Source organism: Hemiscyllium ocellatum, chromosome 31, assembly GCF_020745735.1.
Source record: "Hemiscyllium ocellatum isolate sHemOce1 chromosome 31, sHemOce1.pat.X.cur, whole genome shotgun sequence".
Lineage (NCBI taxonomy): Eukaryota > Metazoa > Chordata > Chondrichthyes > Orectolobiformes > Hemiscylliidae > Hemiscyllium > Hemiscyllium ocellatum.
Window position 1 is genome coordinate 27,930,258 of NC_083431.1, and position 17,362 is coordinate 27,947,619.

At 35.9% G+C, this 17,362-nt stretch overlaps 1 protein-coding gene across 1 annotated transcript in view; it reads left to right on the plus strand.

The window, feature by feature from the left end:
* Positions 1-17,362, plus strand: part of usp32 (ubiquitin specific peptidase 32) — a 199,429-nt gene that overhangs the window by 161,159 nt on the left and 20,908 nt on the right. The window contains exons 17-25 of the mRNA XM_060847945.1: positions 93-247; positions 328-409; positions 3,830-3,904; positions 7,197-7,335; positions 12,646-12,751; positions 13,211-13,384; positions 14,229-14,403; positions 16,566-16,717; positions 17,121-17,232. Coding sequence (XP_060703928.1) covers positions 93-247; positions 328-409; positions 3,830-3,904; positions 7,197-7,335; positions 12,646-12,751; positions 13,211-13,384; positions 14,229-14,403; positions 16,566-16,717; positions 17,121-17,232 — 1,170 coding nt within the window. The remainder of the gene's footprint in view (positions 1-92; positions 248-327; positions 410-3,829; positions 3,905-7,196; positions 7,336-12,645; positions 12,752-13,210; positions 13,385-14,228; positions 14,404-16,565; positions 16,718-17,120; positions 17,233-17,362) is intronic.

Consider the following 17,362-nt stretch of genomic DNA (forward strand, 5'->3'; position numbering starts at 1 on the left):
GCCCAACCCCAATCGGAGTAACATTAATGTGTTTAATAATTTTGTACTGTGGCTAGTATGTTTTCATCTTAATATATTTATTGTGAATTTAGGAAATGTACCTTCACCATCTTCTCCAATGAAACGAGTGTTAGCTTACACTGGCTGCTTCAGCCGTATGCAAACAATAAAAGATATACATGAATACTTATCTCAGCGGCTTCGAATCAAGGAGGAAGACATGCGACTGTGGCTATACAACAGTGAGGTAAAATAGAATTTACAATGTTTGGTTGGTTGATTGTATTCTGTTGAGATTATCATTTAATATGATGTACTTTTTTTAAGAACTACCTGGCATTACTGGATGATGAGGACCACACATTAGAAGATTTGAAAATTCTAGATGAGCAACACTTGGTGATTGAAGGTAAAGAGACAAGATTTTCAAGAAAAGCACAAAAATCATTAAAGTTAGCTAATGTATTTGATGCTCTCAAGTGTAAATGAACATTTCATTTCTAAGTCATGGCAATGATTCATTTCAAATCTCATTGACATAGTACAGAGTAAAATAATTTTAAAACTTGTCTTTGGCCTTAGAAACTGCATCCTCCAGCTTCCCATTTCTACTTATTAATATTGTGTTCTCGTTATTTAAAGAATAATGATTATCTAGCACTTTATGTGGGACTACCAACGTTATGGCACATCTTATTCCCTCACTGATTTAATTTAAGCATTTATATCTTAACGCTAATCATTTGATCTTTGAGGAGCTCGAGTTTATTTAGTGAATGCGAATAAAAAGTTTATGGAAATTTAACTGAAATTGTTATAATTGCATTGCTATCCATATTTAAATGCTTTGTTTCAATGAAAATTCAAAAACTGCTCACTAGAATCATTTTCTAGTCATGCATTGGGCCAGAAACAGACCATACGTAACAGTAGAAATAGGTTTCACCCCATCAAGTCTGCTCCACCATTCAATGAGATTGTGGCTGATCTGATAATCCTACAAGTTCCTTTCCTACCTTTTTCCCATAACGTTCAATTCTGTTACTCATTAAAAATGTCTATCTCAGCCTTAAATATATTGAACAGCACATTTTCTGGAGCTCTCTGATTTAAAAAATATTCCACAGATTCACCACCTCTGAGAGGAGAAAGTCCTCTTAAATTTCTGACTCAAGTGGGCAACCCCTTACTCTAAAATTATGCCCTCTGATCCTAACCTCTCCCAGAGAAGGAAATAACATCTACATCTACCCTGTCATGCCCCCAATGAATCATTCCAATGATTAACAGGCCCGACCTATTCAATCTCTGTTCTTAAGAACCTTGGATCAACCTCACGAAGCTTCTGTACACTGCTTCTGATTTCAGCGTATACCTCCTTTTGGTAAGGGAAGTAAAACAGTTCACTTTATTCCAGGTGGATGCATTTCAAGTTCACATGTCGCCTTGTCAGAATGATTATCTGTAAAACCATTGAACTTAGACTGCACTCATTGACAAAATGTTTCAGCCTTAAATTCTGCTCTATCCCTTCAGAGTGATGTATACATCAGCTTTCCATAATGATGATATATTGTTATTTTCCTCAGCAAGTTTTTTCTAATCTAAAAAACTTACATTTTTTTTCCTTCTCTGCGGTTTTCCTTGTCTTTTCCAATGCAGTATTAAATAACATGTGAATGATATATTATTCATTTCTGAAATTCGATTAAACTGAGCTGCCAGAGGAAGTGGTGGAGGCTGGTATAATTACAACATTTAAAAGGCATTTGGATGGGTATATAAATAGGAAGGGTTTGGCGGGATATGGGCCGGTGCTGGCAGGTGGGACTAGATTGGGTTGGGATATCTGGTCGGCATGGACGGGTTGGACCGAAGGGTCTGTTTCCATGCTGTACATCTCTATGACTCTAAACTAATCTTAGAGACTACAGCAAATTGTTTCCATTCAAGTCATATAATTTGAATGAGTCTGCAGTCTGCTGCTGCCGCCTAGTTTACGACCATTGTTTATAGAACAAATTATCTTTATAATTGCTAGATTTGTTTTAAAAGCATCACTTGAATCATGTGTTGCTACTCTGCAGAATACATCAGGCATTCTGAAATCCCAAATATGCAATTCACAGACTCATTATTCACAGTTTCTTCTCTGGGCATGCATTTACAAACAACTAATGAAAAATACAATCCCATGTTTCATGATTATTACACTTACTGTGACGTTGAAATTTTAAGAATAACTTGCAGTGCACTGTGAAATTAAAATATCTAGGAATTATCTAACAAGGAACGTCAGAACTTCTGGACAAAATACAAATTATGAAGGCCCTCCTAGTTCATCTACTGTACTGTAAGTTGCTTGATAACAGCAATACTGAAATTGTTGACTAATCATAGCCATCAATATCTGTGAATTAATCTGCATTAGACCCAAATGTACAGACATACAATCTGTAAAACCTTGAGAAAGCTTATCCAAAATTATCTGCTACTCCCTGGCACACTAACTAAATATTTGATTGTAATTTGATGCTGATTTCTGCATATTGTCAAACTTGACAGTTTTAACTGGAGGCCTGAGAATTTACTCCAAGCTTTAACTCATGAATTTACTTTCAGGGATGTCATGGCCTCCACAAGTATGAACACACCCATTTTATTGTACTTAGACCTATCCTTCTGCTTTTGGAACTGCAATGTATTGAATTGGCTGATCATCCATTTCATCTTACCTTGGAACTATTCCTACTAGTCAGAAATTTTCAATTCCACAAAAGCAGCACATAACTTTCTTCATGAAATGATTAATTTGGTGGTGCGTTTTGCAAAATAAAAAGTTTTTTTTTATCTTTAGTGACTACCTGGTAATTTTGTAGTCTGTTCAGTTCTTATAATTCAGGCACAGAGTGTCATCTGCCCATTTTTAGTTTCTCAAGGTGGTTATGGTACTTTAGATTCCTTTTGAATTGCAGCAGCCTTGTGCTGGTGAGTTTCCTTGGTCATAGTTGGGAAGACCAAAATGTTCAAGCAGCACTGAAGAAGAGATATTTGTAAGCAGAATTTTAAGGTTCTTCGTATGGTCAAGCGTACATTTTATTTTTCTGACCAGCTCAATACATAGTCGCATCTGTATATTTTGGGTAGTACGTGAAATATAATTAAAACTACTAATGATTTTATTTTCATGCAGATGTATCAATATACTCTAACAATATAGAACATTTAGATTACTGTTTGAGAATTTTTTTAAAAATTGGGAATTTTGTGTAATTTATTTAATATATTAGAAAAAAATGATTTTGCTTCTAAGTCACAATAAATTAACATGTAGCATACAGTAGTAAAACCCTTAGGTAGGACAGTACATATAGTTGGGGTTGGGGTTCGGGTTCAGGGTGGAGGGAAATCTGCCTGTAGCATGATGGTGCTACATGTTTAAATTTGTGTTCAGAACCATAGACTGGTAGAGGTCAGTCCAAGCCTATTCATCCAGGAGCAATGAATTTTTGATCTCAGCTAGGTTTCATTTATCAAGGACAGCTATTAAGTTATGTCCTGATTCTTCCATACATGAAGGAATGAAAGAATTGGTGGATCAGTTTTTTTCTGGGCAATATTTTTAAAAACACTTCTTGCTCCTTCCTAACCAGCAAACAAGAATTGAACCCTCTGATTAGCATTGTGATGTGCATGGAACAAAAACAAGATTTTAAAAAGAACTGCAAAGCATAAGTTCTAAATATTATGTCAAACAGGCTTTCCAGTTACTTAAGTATGAGCATTGTTACAGTACCATCAGCCTGATATCCTGCGTTTCTTATAATAGTTCGCAACAAAGATATGAGTTGGCCGGAGGAGATGTCATTCATTGCAAACAGTAGCAAAATGGACAGACACAAGGGTAGGTACAAATATAGAACTTTAGCTTTGAGGTAATATGATTTATTTTGTGTTGTGGGGTCATTGAGCAAGATAAAGTCAACTTTCACAATTCAAGATATTTATTTGAAATACTAAAACTTAAGCAAGCAAATTTCTTGTTTATTTTCTATTAATTATAATAACTGGTGGGTTTCTTTAAATTAAAGCTAAGGTATTTTGACTTGAAATATTAAAAGTGAAAAATATGAAAAGGAGCAAAGACTTTAAAACTGATTTATAATGTGAATCTATGCTTTATTATAAATATTGGCTCTTTCCATTCTTTCTTGGGAATAATTATTTCTCATTGCAATTGCATTATTGAACATTGCTTAAAAAAAATGCCACTGAAGATTTTCATATTCCACTCAGGATAATGCAAAGATGCCAACCCTCAGACTGATAATTTATATCGCATGAGAAAAGGATATTGATTGGTTGAAGCCCTGTCTCCTACAACATTGTCCCATTTTTTGAATGTCTGGTATTCCTTTTCCTTGCAGGGAAATATATTCGGCTTCTAGGAACTGCAAATGAGCTATTTTACTAAAGCTCACTTATTTTTGTGAGAAGCTACATATATTCATATTCAGAAAGCAGTCCTCATATGTCGAAAGGGAAAATGTGTACACTTGTTGCCTTTATTGAATTAAAGAGAAAATGGGACAAGAGTTCCTAGGTGAATTCTCCATGGCAGGTCCTCAACCAGAGTCCACATCTATCTTAAAAATCACAACATCAGGTTATAGTCCAACAGGTTTAATTGGAAGCACACTAGCTTTTGGAGTGACGCTCCTTCATCAGGTGATTGTGGAGGGCTCGATCGTTACACTGAATTTATAGCAAAAATTTGCAGTGTGATGTAACTGAAATTATACGTTGAAAAATTGATTGTCTGTTTAGCCTTTCATCTGTTAGAATACAGTGATAGTTTCACTTCTTTCATATGTAAATCACAAAACCCTTTTTTTTTTAAAAGTTGCATTCTTGGGTTAGCTGTTAACAATGGTGATAGCTAGACAATATGTTGAAGGTGTTAGCCCCCTGTGTTCTCTATCTATGACCTGATGTTTAGATTGATTCTAATCTAAAAAGTGAGATAACAGAGTTTTACATAAATTCATGTAGTTTTTGAGCTCAAGAGTTCGACATGAATGTATGCAGTTTTTGAGCAAAGTGCAATGTAACTCTGCAAGTACAAATTCATCACACAAAATATATGTGTGCATGTAGGTCTTTGTCTGTCTGTGTGTGTGTGGTGAGTGCAGAGTTTTCTTAAGTCTGTGAGGGTGTGCATGTGGGAGTGTGTGTGTGTCTATAAGGGTGTGTGTGTACGTCTGTGTGTACCTGTGTCCATGTGTATGTGTGTGTATGTAGTGCAATGGTGATCACCTGTAATGTGACATGAACTCAAGGTCCCGGTTGAGGTTCTCCCTATGGTCCAAGACATTCAGCCTCAGACCTTCGGGTGACCCTTCTCCAAGGTGGACTTTGGGACAGGCAGCAGAGGAAAGTGGGCAAGCAGAGGCTGATAGCTAAGTTCGGTACCCATAGGGAGGGGCTCAACCGGGACCTTGGGTTCATGTCACATTACAGGTGATCACTATTACACTACACACACACACACACACACACACACACACACACACACATATTCCTACACACACACACACTCTCACATACACACGGACACAGGTACACACAACACCCACACACACCCTTATTGACACACACACACTCCCACACTCTCACATGCACCCCCTCACAGACTTAAGACACTCTGCACTCACTACACACACACACTTTCTCTCACTCACAACCCCCACCCCAGACACACACACACGCACCCACATATATTTTGTGGGGTGAATTTGTACTTGCAGAGTTACATTGCACTTTGCTCAAAAACTGCATGCATTCATGTAGAACTCTGAGCTCAAAAACTGCATGAATTTATGTAAAACTTTGATTCTAATCTAAAAAGTGAGAGAACAACCTAAACATCAGATCATAGAGAACACAGGGGGCTAACACCTTCAACATGTTGTCTAGCTTATCACCATTGTTAACAGCTAACCCGAGAATGCAACTTTTTAAAAAAAAGGGTTTTGTGATTTACACATGAAAGAAGTGAAACTATCACTGTATTCTAACAGATGAAAGGCTAAACAGACAATCAATTATTCAATGTACAATTTCAGTTACATCACACTGCAAATTTTTGCTATAAATTCTGTGTTACGATCGAGCCCTCCACAATCCCCTGATGAAGGAGTGTCGCTCCGAAACCTAGAGTGCTTCCAATTAAACCTGTTGGACTATAACCTGGTGTTGTGTGATTTTTAACTTTGTACACCCCAATCCAACACTGGCATGTCCAAATCCCCACATCTATCTGGCCTAGTGAGGAAAAGCTGAGAAGCTTCAACAGCAATATTCAAGACTTGTAATTTGAGTTAATAAATGTAAATCATTTCAATTTGGCCTTACGTATAAATGATACATTTGCTGTTTTTGCTATTGGCCCCACAATTTTATTTCCATTACTAATTTCTATTCTAAAACATAGAAAGATATAGCTCAGTGAGGCTGGGTTCATATAGATGCGAAAATGAGCTGTTTTAGTTGGAATATTAAATATGTACGACTGCAGTGCTTGGTGTGTAGCATATACATTCAAACAAAAATTTCACTGGCAAAAAAAACTGGAATTGTTTAGAATACGGTGATTCTTAAGAATCTATATCTCAGGGAGATGTGCTCATCATGTTTTTATATTGAGCACTAGACCTATCAGATTCCTTCAGATGCACGGTATCAATACATGGCAGACCTGCAAGTTGCTCTTTGTTTGTAATGCCACACTTTTATCTTATTACTTCTGCAACTTTTCACAAAACAATTAAGAATGTGATTTCTGATAGAAAATTATTACACTAACATAGCTAGGTAGTCGTAATGGGTTTAATAATGTTTTATTATGGGTTCAAACATCCTTGTCAGGGTGACAAATAAAATTCAATTATATCTCACTAGGCATTTTACAGTATTCAAGGTCATTGACATGTTTAATTTCAGATCTTTGTCAGGTGTGGATACCATTTCTGCTTGTTTATTGCAAATTGATCTGTTGCAAGTTCTTTAATCACTTATTTATCTGGATCCACTTGGCAGATTTTTTTTATTCTCAATATTTGACTATTCCCTGGTGTTTATTTGTTTCTTGATTGTTCTAAATCACATCATTACATATAATGCTTTTTTTGTTCTAGTTCCAACGGAAAAAGGTGCAACAGGATTAAGTAACCTGGGAAACACATGTTTTATGAATTCTAGTATCCAGTGTGTCAGTAACACACAGCCACTCACTCGATACTTCATATCAGGGAGACATCTTTATGAACTCAACAGGTAAGGATTTTAATTTGTCTATCTGTGGAACGTGAAATACACATATCAACTTTTTCTTTGTTCAATTCATCTTGAAATTCAATTCCAATTTGCACAGAAAAACACAGCTGTTTCTTGTGCACTTTGATGCACCTAATGCTAGTAAATCAAAATATTCCATGATTGTGAAAAGAGGTAAGATCATACTAGATAAGTTTTCTCCAGAGCTGATTTCAATGTAGACTGGAACTGTTCTGGTATACAGGGAGAATTTGTGAAGTTTTTACTCATAGAAATAGTAGACAAAATGTCACAGGATATGTTTAATCATGGAGACTGCTGACAATGCCAGTATTTACTGCCCATTCCTAATTGTTCACATTGAGTGTCTTGCATGGCCACTTTGGAATCTACCATGTTGACATGAGACTAGAAGTCATAGGCCATTTAGGTAAGGAACATGAGATCCTTTCTCGAAAGGACACTTGTGAATTGAGTTAGGTTTTTGTAACAGTTTGACAGCCTCTTGGTACTCTGCCAGCTTTTATTCCAAGATTTCTTTCCTTAAATTATTTCATACTTACATGCCAACACATAAGGCCTTTAATATTCATTCTCAGACTTGGCCCTTATAATCACTGCATACCAGTGTAGTATATCAGAACAAAATTTTAAATGAGAAGAGTGAAACATGCACATGCTGAGCTTTTGAAATAAGAAATAAACATGTTAGAAAAATCCAGCTGCTTCATCGCTATCTCCAAAAAGATGGGTTATTAAATATTGGTTTCATTCAAGCAGAAAACTGAAAGAGTAGGAAGTGTTTTAATTGAACTAAGTAAAAACACGAGAATAATGAATGTTATTTTCTGCTTTTACTATATATTTAAACTGGTGTTTTTGAGATTGTTTTTTTTCATCTGAGTATTCATGAACATTCAAAATTTCTCTCCACACCCTATACCACTCATCCAGGTTGACCAGGAATTGTCTGTAACTGCAAGATACTTGAATGAAAACTACCTTTTTACAAAAAAAGGTTGAAATGTCATCTTATAGAAAGGTGTCATATTTTGGATTTATTGAAAATCATTTAAGATTCGTTTAAACTACAGTTGCCATTTTGTTTGATTCTCTGGCGACCAGTGTAAGCTATGAGAAAGAATGTGTATTAATTGGGCTGCAATTATTACACAGCAGAGAACTCAAGTTTCCTGTAGTGTTGACGTTCGATTTATAAGTGTAAAGTAACCGTTTTCCTTGTACACTATTTTGGGTAAGCTTATAGAATAGGTGAATTACTAGTGTACTGGTATTTGCTGTTGAGAAGAATTGAAGACATGAATTTTTATTTTTTAAATGCAGTATTAGTTGATGTGAAACCAAAAGAGAAAATGCTGGAAATCTCAGTAGGTTTGGCAGCATCTGTAAGGAGAGAAAAGAGCTGACGTTTTGAGTCTAACTGACCCTTTGTTGATTTGAATTGTTTTTGAGCTAACTGATTTGCATAAAGACTTTTTTTTTACTTTAAATTTCCAATTGCAAACATAAATAGAAATTAGAGAATTTAATGAAGGTCCCAATACTAATCTCTGTGCACTTACCTCAATCCTAAGAAGTGCACGCTGCTTCATATTCTTTATACATTGTTTTGAATTTTATGTATGGTCATCTCTATTTGTAACTGGCTTATGAAGGCAAATTTTGAATTAGTGGAGCTCTTGCTTATTGATCCTTGGTATGATTATTGTGCAACATTAAAACTATTAGGTCTTAGTGAGTTTTAAGAAGATTTGAAGCTAATGTAGAGGTCTCGATGTAAGTTTGCTCGCTGAGCTGGAAGGTTTGTTTTCAGACGCTTCATCACCATACTAGGTAACATCATCAGTGAGCCTTCAGTGAAGCACTGGAGGTATTGCTTGCTTTTCATTTATGTGTTTAGGTTTCCTTAGGTTGCTGATGTCATATCGTGTTCTTTTTCTCAGGGGGTGGGAAATGGGATCCAGGTCAATGTGTTTTGTTGATAGAGTTCCAGTTAGAATGTCACGCTTCGAGGAAGTGTGTCTCTGTTTGGCTTGTCCTAGGATGGATGTGTTGTCCCAGTCGAAGTGGTGTCCTTCCTCAAATATATGCAACAATACTAGTGAGAGTGGTCATGTCTTTTTGTGGCTAGTTGATGTTCATATATCCTGGTGTCTAGTTTTCTGCTGGTTTGTCCAGTGTAGTGTTTGTTCCAGTTCTTGCAAGGTCTTTAGTAAATGACATTAGTTTTGCTTGTTGTCTGTATAGGGTCTTTCAAGTTCATTAGCTGCTGTTTTAGTGTGTTGGTGGGTTGCCATGATGCCAAGATGTCTAAGCAGTCTGGCAGTCATTTCGGAGATGTCTGTCATGTAGGGAAGAATGGCTAGGATTTATGGACATGATTTGTCTGCTTGTTTGGGTTTGTTGCTGAGAAATTCACAGACTGTGTTCATTGGGTACCCATTCTTTTTGAATACACTGTATAGGTGATTTTCCTCTGCTCTTCGTAATATGAAATGCAGTGCAAATCTCTTTTCGCTGTAATGCGTCAGTTCAGCATTCCTACTAGGTTAGCCTTTTATGGTACAAACATAATGCTGGAATGAAAATGGTACATCATACCTTGTAGAATCAGTTAGATAATTCAAATGGAAATAATGTCCTGTGTACCAAGATCCCTTCAAAAATTTGAATTCTTCTGTCCCTTTCTAAATAATTTGAATCTGTTGTGCAAATGGTTCTGGAAATCTGTGCGTTTCGGCAGTGTGATTTGGCTATAGCATTGCTGAAGAATTAGGGAACGGTATTTTGGAAAACGCTTACCTTCATTGGCAATAGCGCAATTCCAGCGGGGATCGGTCCGCTTGCTTAGTTCTGCACCAACGTGTGTGCTGGAATCTCTGCACTGTTCTGCATCGGTGGCTGCACATGTGCGATATCAGTGCCGGTCTTCATGCTGTTCTGCGCATGCACCAATGTCTCCATGCTGTTCTGTGCATGTGCGACATCTGCACTGAAGTCAGTGTGATATTCTATGATGTCACTACTGTTTTTCATGCTGCTCTGTGCATGTGCTGATATCAGCTGCTGACAGAGCAGCTTTCGGTGAGAGGTTCTGTACAAAGAGCAGCTTCCCTACATTTTTTTAAATGTGCTGTGTAAATTTAGTTTTGTTTTATTAATAAATACGATTTCAACCTTCATTCAGGCTCTGCTATACTTTGCGCTCGACTTTTAGGTGATGTGAGTGATATTTTTTGCTGGTCTGCCCCCCTCCTCACTTTTCCTATAGGTCCCATTATTTATATTAAGCAATCTTCTATGAAGCAAGGTTTTGTAGGAACGCAACTACCTGTACTTGGGAGTTGTACAGTTTCCTTTGGTCAAAAGTGCCTTTATGCAGCTGAGGAAAGGAAAATCTTGCGGGCTTTAATACGTGAAACAGTCTTCAAAAATTCTTGCTTAGAAATCTGCTGTAGGTTGAGAATGAGTTAAGTATCCAGCACAGCTCAGGGTAATGCATTGAGTTTCCTGCCTAGGCAGATTAAGGTCAGTTAATGGAGGATAGCTTAAAGTTGATTTCTTTTCTCTTTGTAACCTGACAAGAATGCATTTTCCTCTGTGTAAACAAATTGTAAACTGTCATTTACACTCTGTTTATGAAAGGTTTATCATGAACTGTTATAATTGATTAGTTGACCAACTTGAACAATTTTTTAGACTTTGAATTTATGCCTTTAAAGTAAGGTGTATAAATTAAGTTGCCTGAAAAAAAATTAACATTGGCATTAAGTCTATATAATTTTCCATGTAAATTGGATGGTGAAGTGCTTTAACCATTAACTTAAACTGTAAAAATAACTCAAGTTAACTTTACTTATTACAATTTAAAGAAGGATATTCCTTCAAGTTGTCATTGGCTGTGAAACATTGGCCAATAATGAGCAATTAGAAGCATACTTGAATTTTATAATATCAAGTAGACCAGGCAACCAATTAAAGTCCATGACACTTTGTCACTTAAAGACACAACAGAGACTATACCTGTGCAGTGTACTGCCTAAAATTAAAATGTGGGTGTGACAAGATAATTGCATTGAATGTATTTGTTGAACATCATCTGTTTCATTAGAAAATCTTTCTAAAACTTGACAAGGAGTATTCTGAACTAGATATTAATGTTGTGTACATGTTTGGATGGTTTTAGAAATTTCAGTGGAGAATAAATGAGTTATGAAAAGATTAAATGCTGCTAATGTGTATTTCTGAACATTCAAATTAGTCAATATTGTATCCAGTTGTCATTTTTGTGAAGCACTCCCAAACCACTTTGACTAAAAAAGAAAAATCCATTTGGTTTGAATATCTCGCCTTTCCACTACTTTTGCTGCTCTGATTTAGGAATGTTTGATATTTATTCATTTTTTTTCCAAGGATGAAACATTTTTGCAACTCAAAACTGATTCATATAATACCCTGACAAGGGTCTAGCAAAGCCTAGCTAGTAAGGACTAGGAAGTTCTCTGTTTGACAAATTGATTCCGTAGTGCCTGATTATTACAACAGAACTGCAGCATGGTGGCTCAGTGGTTAGCATTGCTATATCACAGCGCCAGGGCCCTGGATTCGATTCCAGCTGCTGGTGACTGTGTGGAGTTTACACATTCTCCCCGTATCTGCGTGGGTTTCCTCCCACAATCTAAAGATATGCAAGTTAGGTGAATTGGCCATGTTGAATTGCCGGTGGTGTTCAGGGATGTGTAGGTTAAGTGCATTAATCAGGGGTAAATGTCAAGTAATAGGGTAGGGGAATGGGTCTGGGTAGGTTACTCTTCGGAGGGTCAGTGTGGACTTGTTGGGATAAATGGCCTGTTTCTATACTGTAGGGATTATATGATTCTGTGAACTGAATCACTAAACACTTAAAACTCTCTACTTTTTTTAAAAATAGTACCAAAGTTTAAAGGAAATAAACTTGTGCCATGTATAGCCTGAGCGAAATTTTAGTACCCATTTTTAGATAAACGTTTAGGCACAAAAGGAATCGAGGATTATGGGGAAGTGCAATTGATCCAGTGTTTCACTAAGATTTCATTGAATGAAGTAGCAGACTCGGGAAGCAAATGCTTTTTGGTTGTTTAGCTATGTTTTTAAATGTTTCAGATGTTAATCAAATAATCTAATGGCAACAAAAATATAAGTAATCTGTTAAGTAACAAGTGACCCCTTTTTTTTAGATATTATGCAATGAAAATGTTAAAGTGAGTATATTGTTGCAAGGTCAGTTTGACAGTCTGTGATTTACTGCAGGGCTAACCCGTTAGGAATGAAAGGTCATATGGCCAAGTGCTATGGGGATCTTATCCAAGAATTATGGAGTGGAACTCAGAAGAATGTAGCGCCACTTAAACTCAGGGTAAGGGAGCATATTATTGTAAAATATTTCAATGGATAAGATCTGTTGCATTGACCGTTTGTTTCGTGAACTTTTTGTATTTAGAAAAAAGTTGGTTAAGTAACAGCAGTTACTATGGAATTAATGAGAAAATTAGCAATAAACCATTCTTCATATTTATTTTGTGCTACCTTAACTGTTAAAGTTTCTGTATAGATCAATGATATCAGATAGATGAAAGTTTTGGAGAGTGTGGCAGTGGCAAAATCAAGCATTGACTTTGCCTCGTGGATATGTTTTTAATGGAAAATAAATATTAAAGTGGGAAACATAAACAAAACGGGCAAATTTCAAAAGGGAAGACTTAAGTGAGAACAGTGATGTAAAACATTTCCTTGATACAATGTAACTTGTAAACACCCATTTATTTTATGTTTGGCACAGAACAAACTACAAATTTTGTTTTATCCCTTTTTTTAGTGGACAATAGCCAAGTATGCCCCGAGATTTAATGGCTTTCAGCAGCAGGACTCCCAAGAGCTCCTCGCATTCTTATTGGATGGTCTTCACGAAGACCTCAACAGAGTTCATGAAAAGCCATATGTTGAACTGAAGGATAGTGATGGTCGTCCAGATTTTGAGGTTGCAGCAGAGGTCAGTAGTTCTTTGTTCAAGACATTTAAATCTCAGATGATGCATAACTAGTTATATAGTTTCTTACATAATTGTGTACAAATTTAAACTAAGCTGAAGATTGATTATTTGTTCGTAATTTTATGCATTGAGCATACATAAAGTACCTGTAGAAATTTTGCAATCCATTATCTGCCTTTAAATTGGTAGCTTTAAAAAAAACATAATTTACGTTCTTAAATACGAGCAAAAATTCTTTTTTTCCTTTCTTCAAATCACTTTCAATCGATGCATCACAATATCCACTAGAATAAGTATTTTCACTGAGCTTTGAAAATATTATTGCTGAACATATTTTCACAGTAGGGGAAATCTGCCAGAAGTTATTTTGCATCTTGTAAATTCCAGAAAAATACCTGGGCATCGATTAGAATTCTGAGAGTATTTTAGTGATTTGATGCATGATACAATTGTCCTGAGGACTACTGGAACCCTGCTACAGAGCTATACTGCATATTTAATTGGCTGCAACATTGTGCAGTATGAATTACAGTCAGTTTCCTAACCTGCATACTCAGACAGATTTTTAATTACTTATATCAACTAATTACAGAAAGTTGTACAACTTATAATTTCTATGTAAATGTTTTTTTACTTGAGGGAGTAATGAATCAATGTTACTCTATCTTCAAATACTTCAAGATTTAAAAAGTTGAATAGTAATGAATTTGCTGCTTCAGTGAATGGAATTTTTAAAGATAATTGTAATTATGTAGTTTACAGTTTTAGACATCAAGATAGGTACTTTCGACTTCATTGTTAAAGCATGTATTTCTGTTCAACTTTTATTTCTATACTCTTCTAGGCTTGGGAAAATCATTTAAGGAGAAATAAATCCATTGTGGTCGACCTGTTTCACGGACAGCTAAAATCACAAGTCAAATGTAAAACCTGTGGTCACATAAGTGTTCGATTTGATCCATTTAATTTCCTGTCTTTGCCTCTGCCAATGGATAGCTATATGCACTTAGAAATCACAGGTTTGTTAAACTTAATGGCTTTTTTAATAAGTTGTGGCGAAATTTCAATTTCGTAAAGAAAAATATTTCAGCCGTTCATGGTGTTGCCTATAAATTAATTTAATCTGTTTAGTTTAGAGTATAGCATTTTGGAATAATCCAAATGTTGATACTTACAAGGCTGTAAAGAGCACACCCTTCCTTATTGTCATTCACAAGCAATACAGAAAATAGTTTGACTTGAAAAGTTCACACAAATTCTAAATGAAAAACTAGTCAGAATAGAAATTGTCATGATCTGACTCATGTCTTCCCTTTGCTCTCAGAAATGAAAATTTCCCTTTGAATGCAACATTTTCTATCTAGTAATGCTTCAGCTATTTTATCCTTTTTCCTCAACCAAGAATTTCCTATGAGTATGATTGATAGGATTCTTCCCTGTATCCAGTCTATTTCATGCCCTTCTGTTTTCACTCCTTCCCATCCCTCCTAAACTGTGATTGAGTTCCTGTTGTCCTTAACTTCCACCAAACCAGCAGTGTTCAGTGGGTCATCCTTCGTCACTTTTTTTGTCCCAAGTGTATTATCTCCATGATACTCCATTTTTCAGTCACTTTACAATAGCCCTTCCCTTTCCTGTGACATCTTTCCATGCAAACGTAGGATATGTAAAGCTGCCCTTTGACTTCTCCTTTCTCACCATCAATGTCCCAAACACTTGAGTGTACTCTTCTGTTTTTCACTTTATACATGCTCATCAAGTAGGCTCCTTTACACTTGGGAGACCAAAGGTGGACTGAGTGTAGACCTCTTCCTTCATTCCCATGAGAATGACCATGAGCTTCCTTTCATTTCAATTCTCTACATTGATCCCACTCTAATCTTTCTATGTGCTACAGTTGTCCAATGAAACCACCATCACAGAAATGGTTAAAAAAAAATTGAACCTGTGATATCTGGAATTAAAAGCTAGCCTCATGGCAACCATGAAACTGTTGTTGATTGTCCTAAAACCCATTTGGTTCCCTCATGTCCTTTAGAGAAGGAAATTGATAATTCTGACATAACCATTAGTGTTTCACTCCTAACTGGCCTACAGAGCCAATCAGTGCAAGGGTAACATGGAATCAACAATAACTGCTACCCTTGCCAGTGACATCTACATCGTATGTAGGAATTTTAAAAATTGAGTAGCTGTAAAGCAACCATTCACCGTGCATATGGATGCATCTTTTGGTTCTCTGCCTATACCCATTATAATTTTCTTGAACTTTTTCCAAAATGAAAGTTTTTCCTTATTTAATCTGTCCAGCCCCCCACCCAAAATCAGAATTACTCTTTTGCTGTTTAAGCTCCTCTCTCCTTCTCCCCTCACTTTCTCAAAACCTCTTAAATCTTCCTCAGTTCTGATGAAGGGACATTGACTTGAAATATACACATTTGTTTCTCTCCACAAGTGCTCAGGAGTTTTTACAGTATTTTAGCTTTACAAGCCATTGTACCATGAACCTTCTCCTTTCAAAAGTCATTTGGGAAGCACAGTAGTTCAACTCTGCTGTCCTTTTCATTGGAGAACCTTGTCCAAAATTGCTGGAATTAATGGTTCCCAAATCTCATGGCTACAGAAATACAGACTGAATTAGGATTGGACAATTTCTGTTGAATATGGGACCCACAGTGCAGAACTGCCCTGAATTTAAAATGAACTATTTGCCTCATCTATGAAAGTTGGCTGGTGTGAGCTATTGAAAAATATTGCAGTATATGGAGTGTGAAGTCATGTGTGGCACAGTACTAGTTGATAATGAAGTATATTTTGATTTGCATATTTATATTTTTATATTTGGTCTGAAATGTGGCTTATGCTGAAACTGAGTGGTATTTCATTCCACAATCTCTTCATAAACACACAATCTTGAAATTTGCAGTAATTTTCTCCTATCTTGAAAAGCACTTTTAGAATTATTTTTCCATTAATTGTCATTGTTAATATTTCTGTCACACAATTGATGATTTTTTTCCCCGATTTGTCTGGCCCATCTTTTTCTATTCGTCATTTTCCCTTCCTCAAAAGGATCAGCTTCCACATAGGAATTAATCTCATCTCAAGACTTGACTTAACTGAGAAGAGTACAAGTAAAAAATTGAGCTTCTATAGATATGAAATTTGTTCTGTTTTTCAGTTATCAAATTAGATGGTTCCACACCAGTTCGATATGGTTTACGATTAAATATGGATGAAAAATACACAGGTTTGAAAAAACAATTAAGTGAATTGTGTGGACTGAAGTCAGAACAGATCTTGCTGGGAGAGGTTCATGGTTCGAATATAAAAGTGAGTACATGTTTTCTGGAAATATTTACACGGTGGGACAGCAGACTTTGCATTTTTTTTAATAAAATGCTTTGTTTCTTCATAATTAAAACTAAGACTATAATCCTTGATGGATTATAGATTTAATCCCTTCTGTGATAAAGTAAATCTAGCTAACACGAGTAAAACTTAGGAAATATGGAAGAAAACGAAAATTCAGATTTGTAAAAGAAAATGTTTAGACAAGAGTGATTATTACAACAGATCATATAAATTTGTTGGCATCAATCTTCCAGTTAATCTTCATATCAAGTGAAAGAAGCACTTTAATTTGAATGGAAAAATATAGAACTAATAGTAGTGTGAAATCAATCAGTGACCAAGCTTGTGATTAATAAAGGGTGAATTTTATCCTTTTGAACAGAATTTTCCTCAAGATAACCAGAAAGTGCGACTGTCAGCAAGTGGTTTTTTGTGTGCTTTTGAGATCCCTGTTCCAGGATCACCAACCTCTGCCACATCTCCAATACAAACAGGTATTAATATATATAATAGAGAGATATAATATGGATAAACTGTAGGTATTAAAATATAACATTGTAAAAATTCAGGTAGAGACTCAGAGCAAGCTTTTATATATTGCAACATAGCAATAATATTCACATT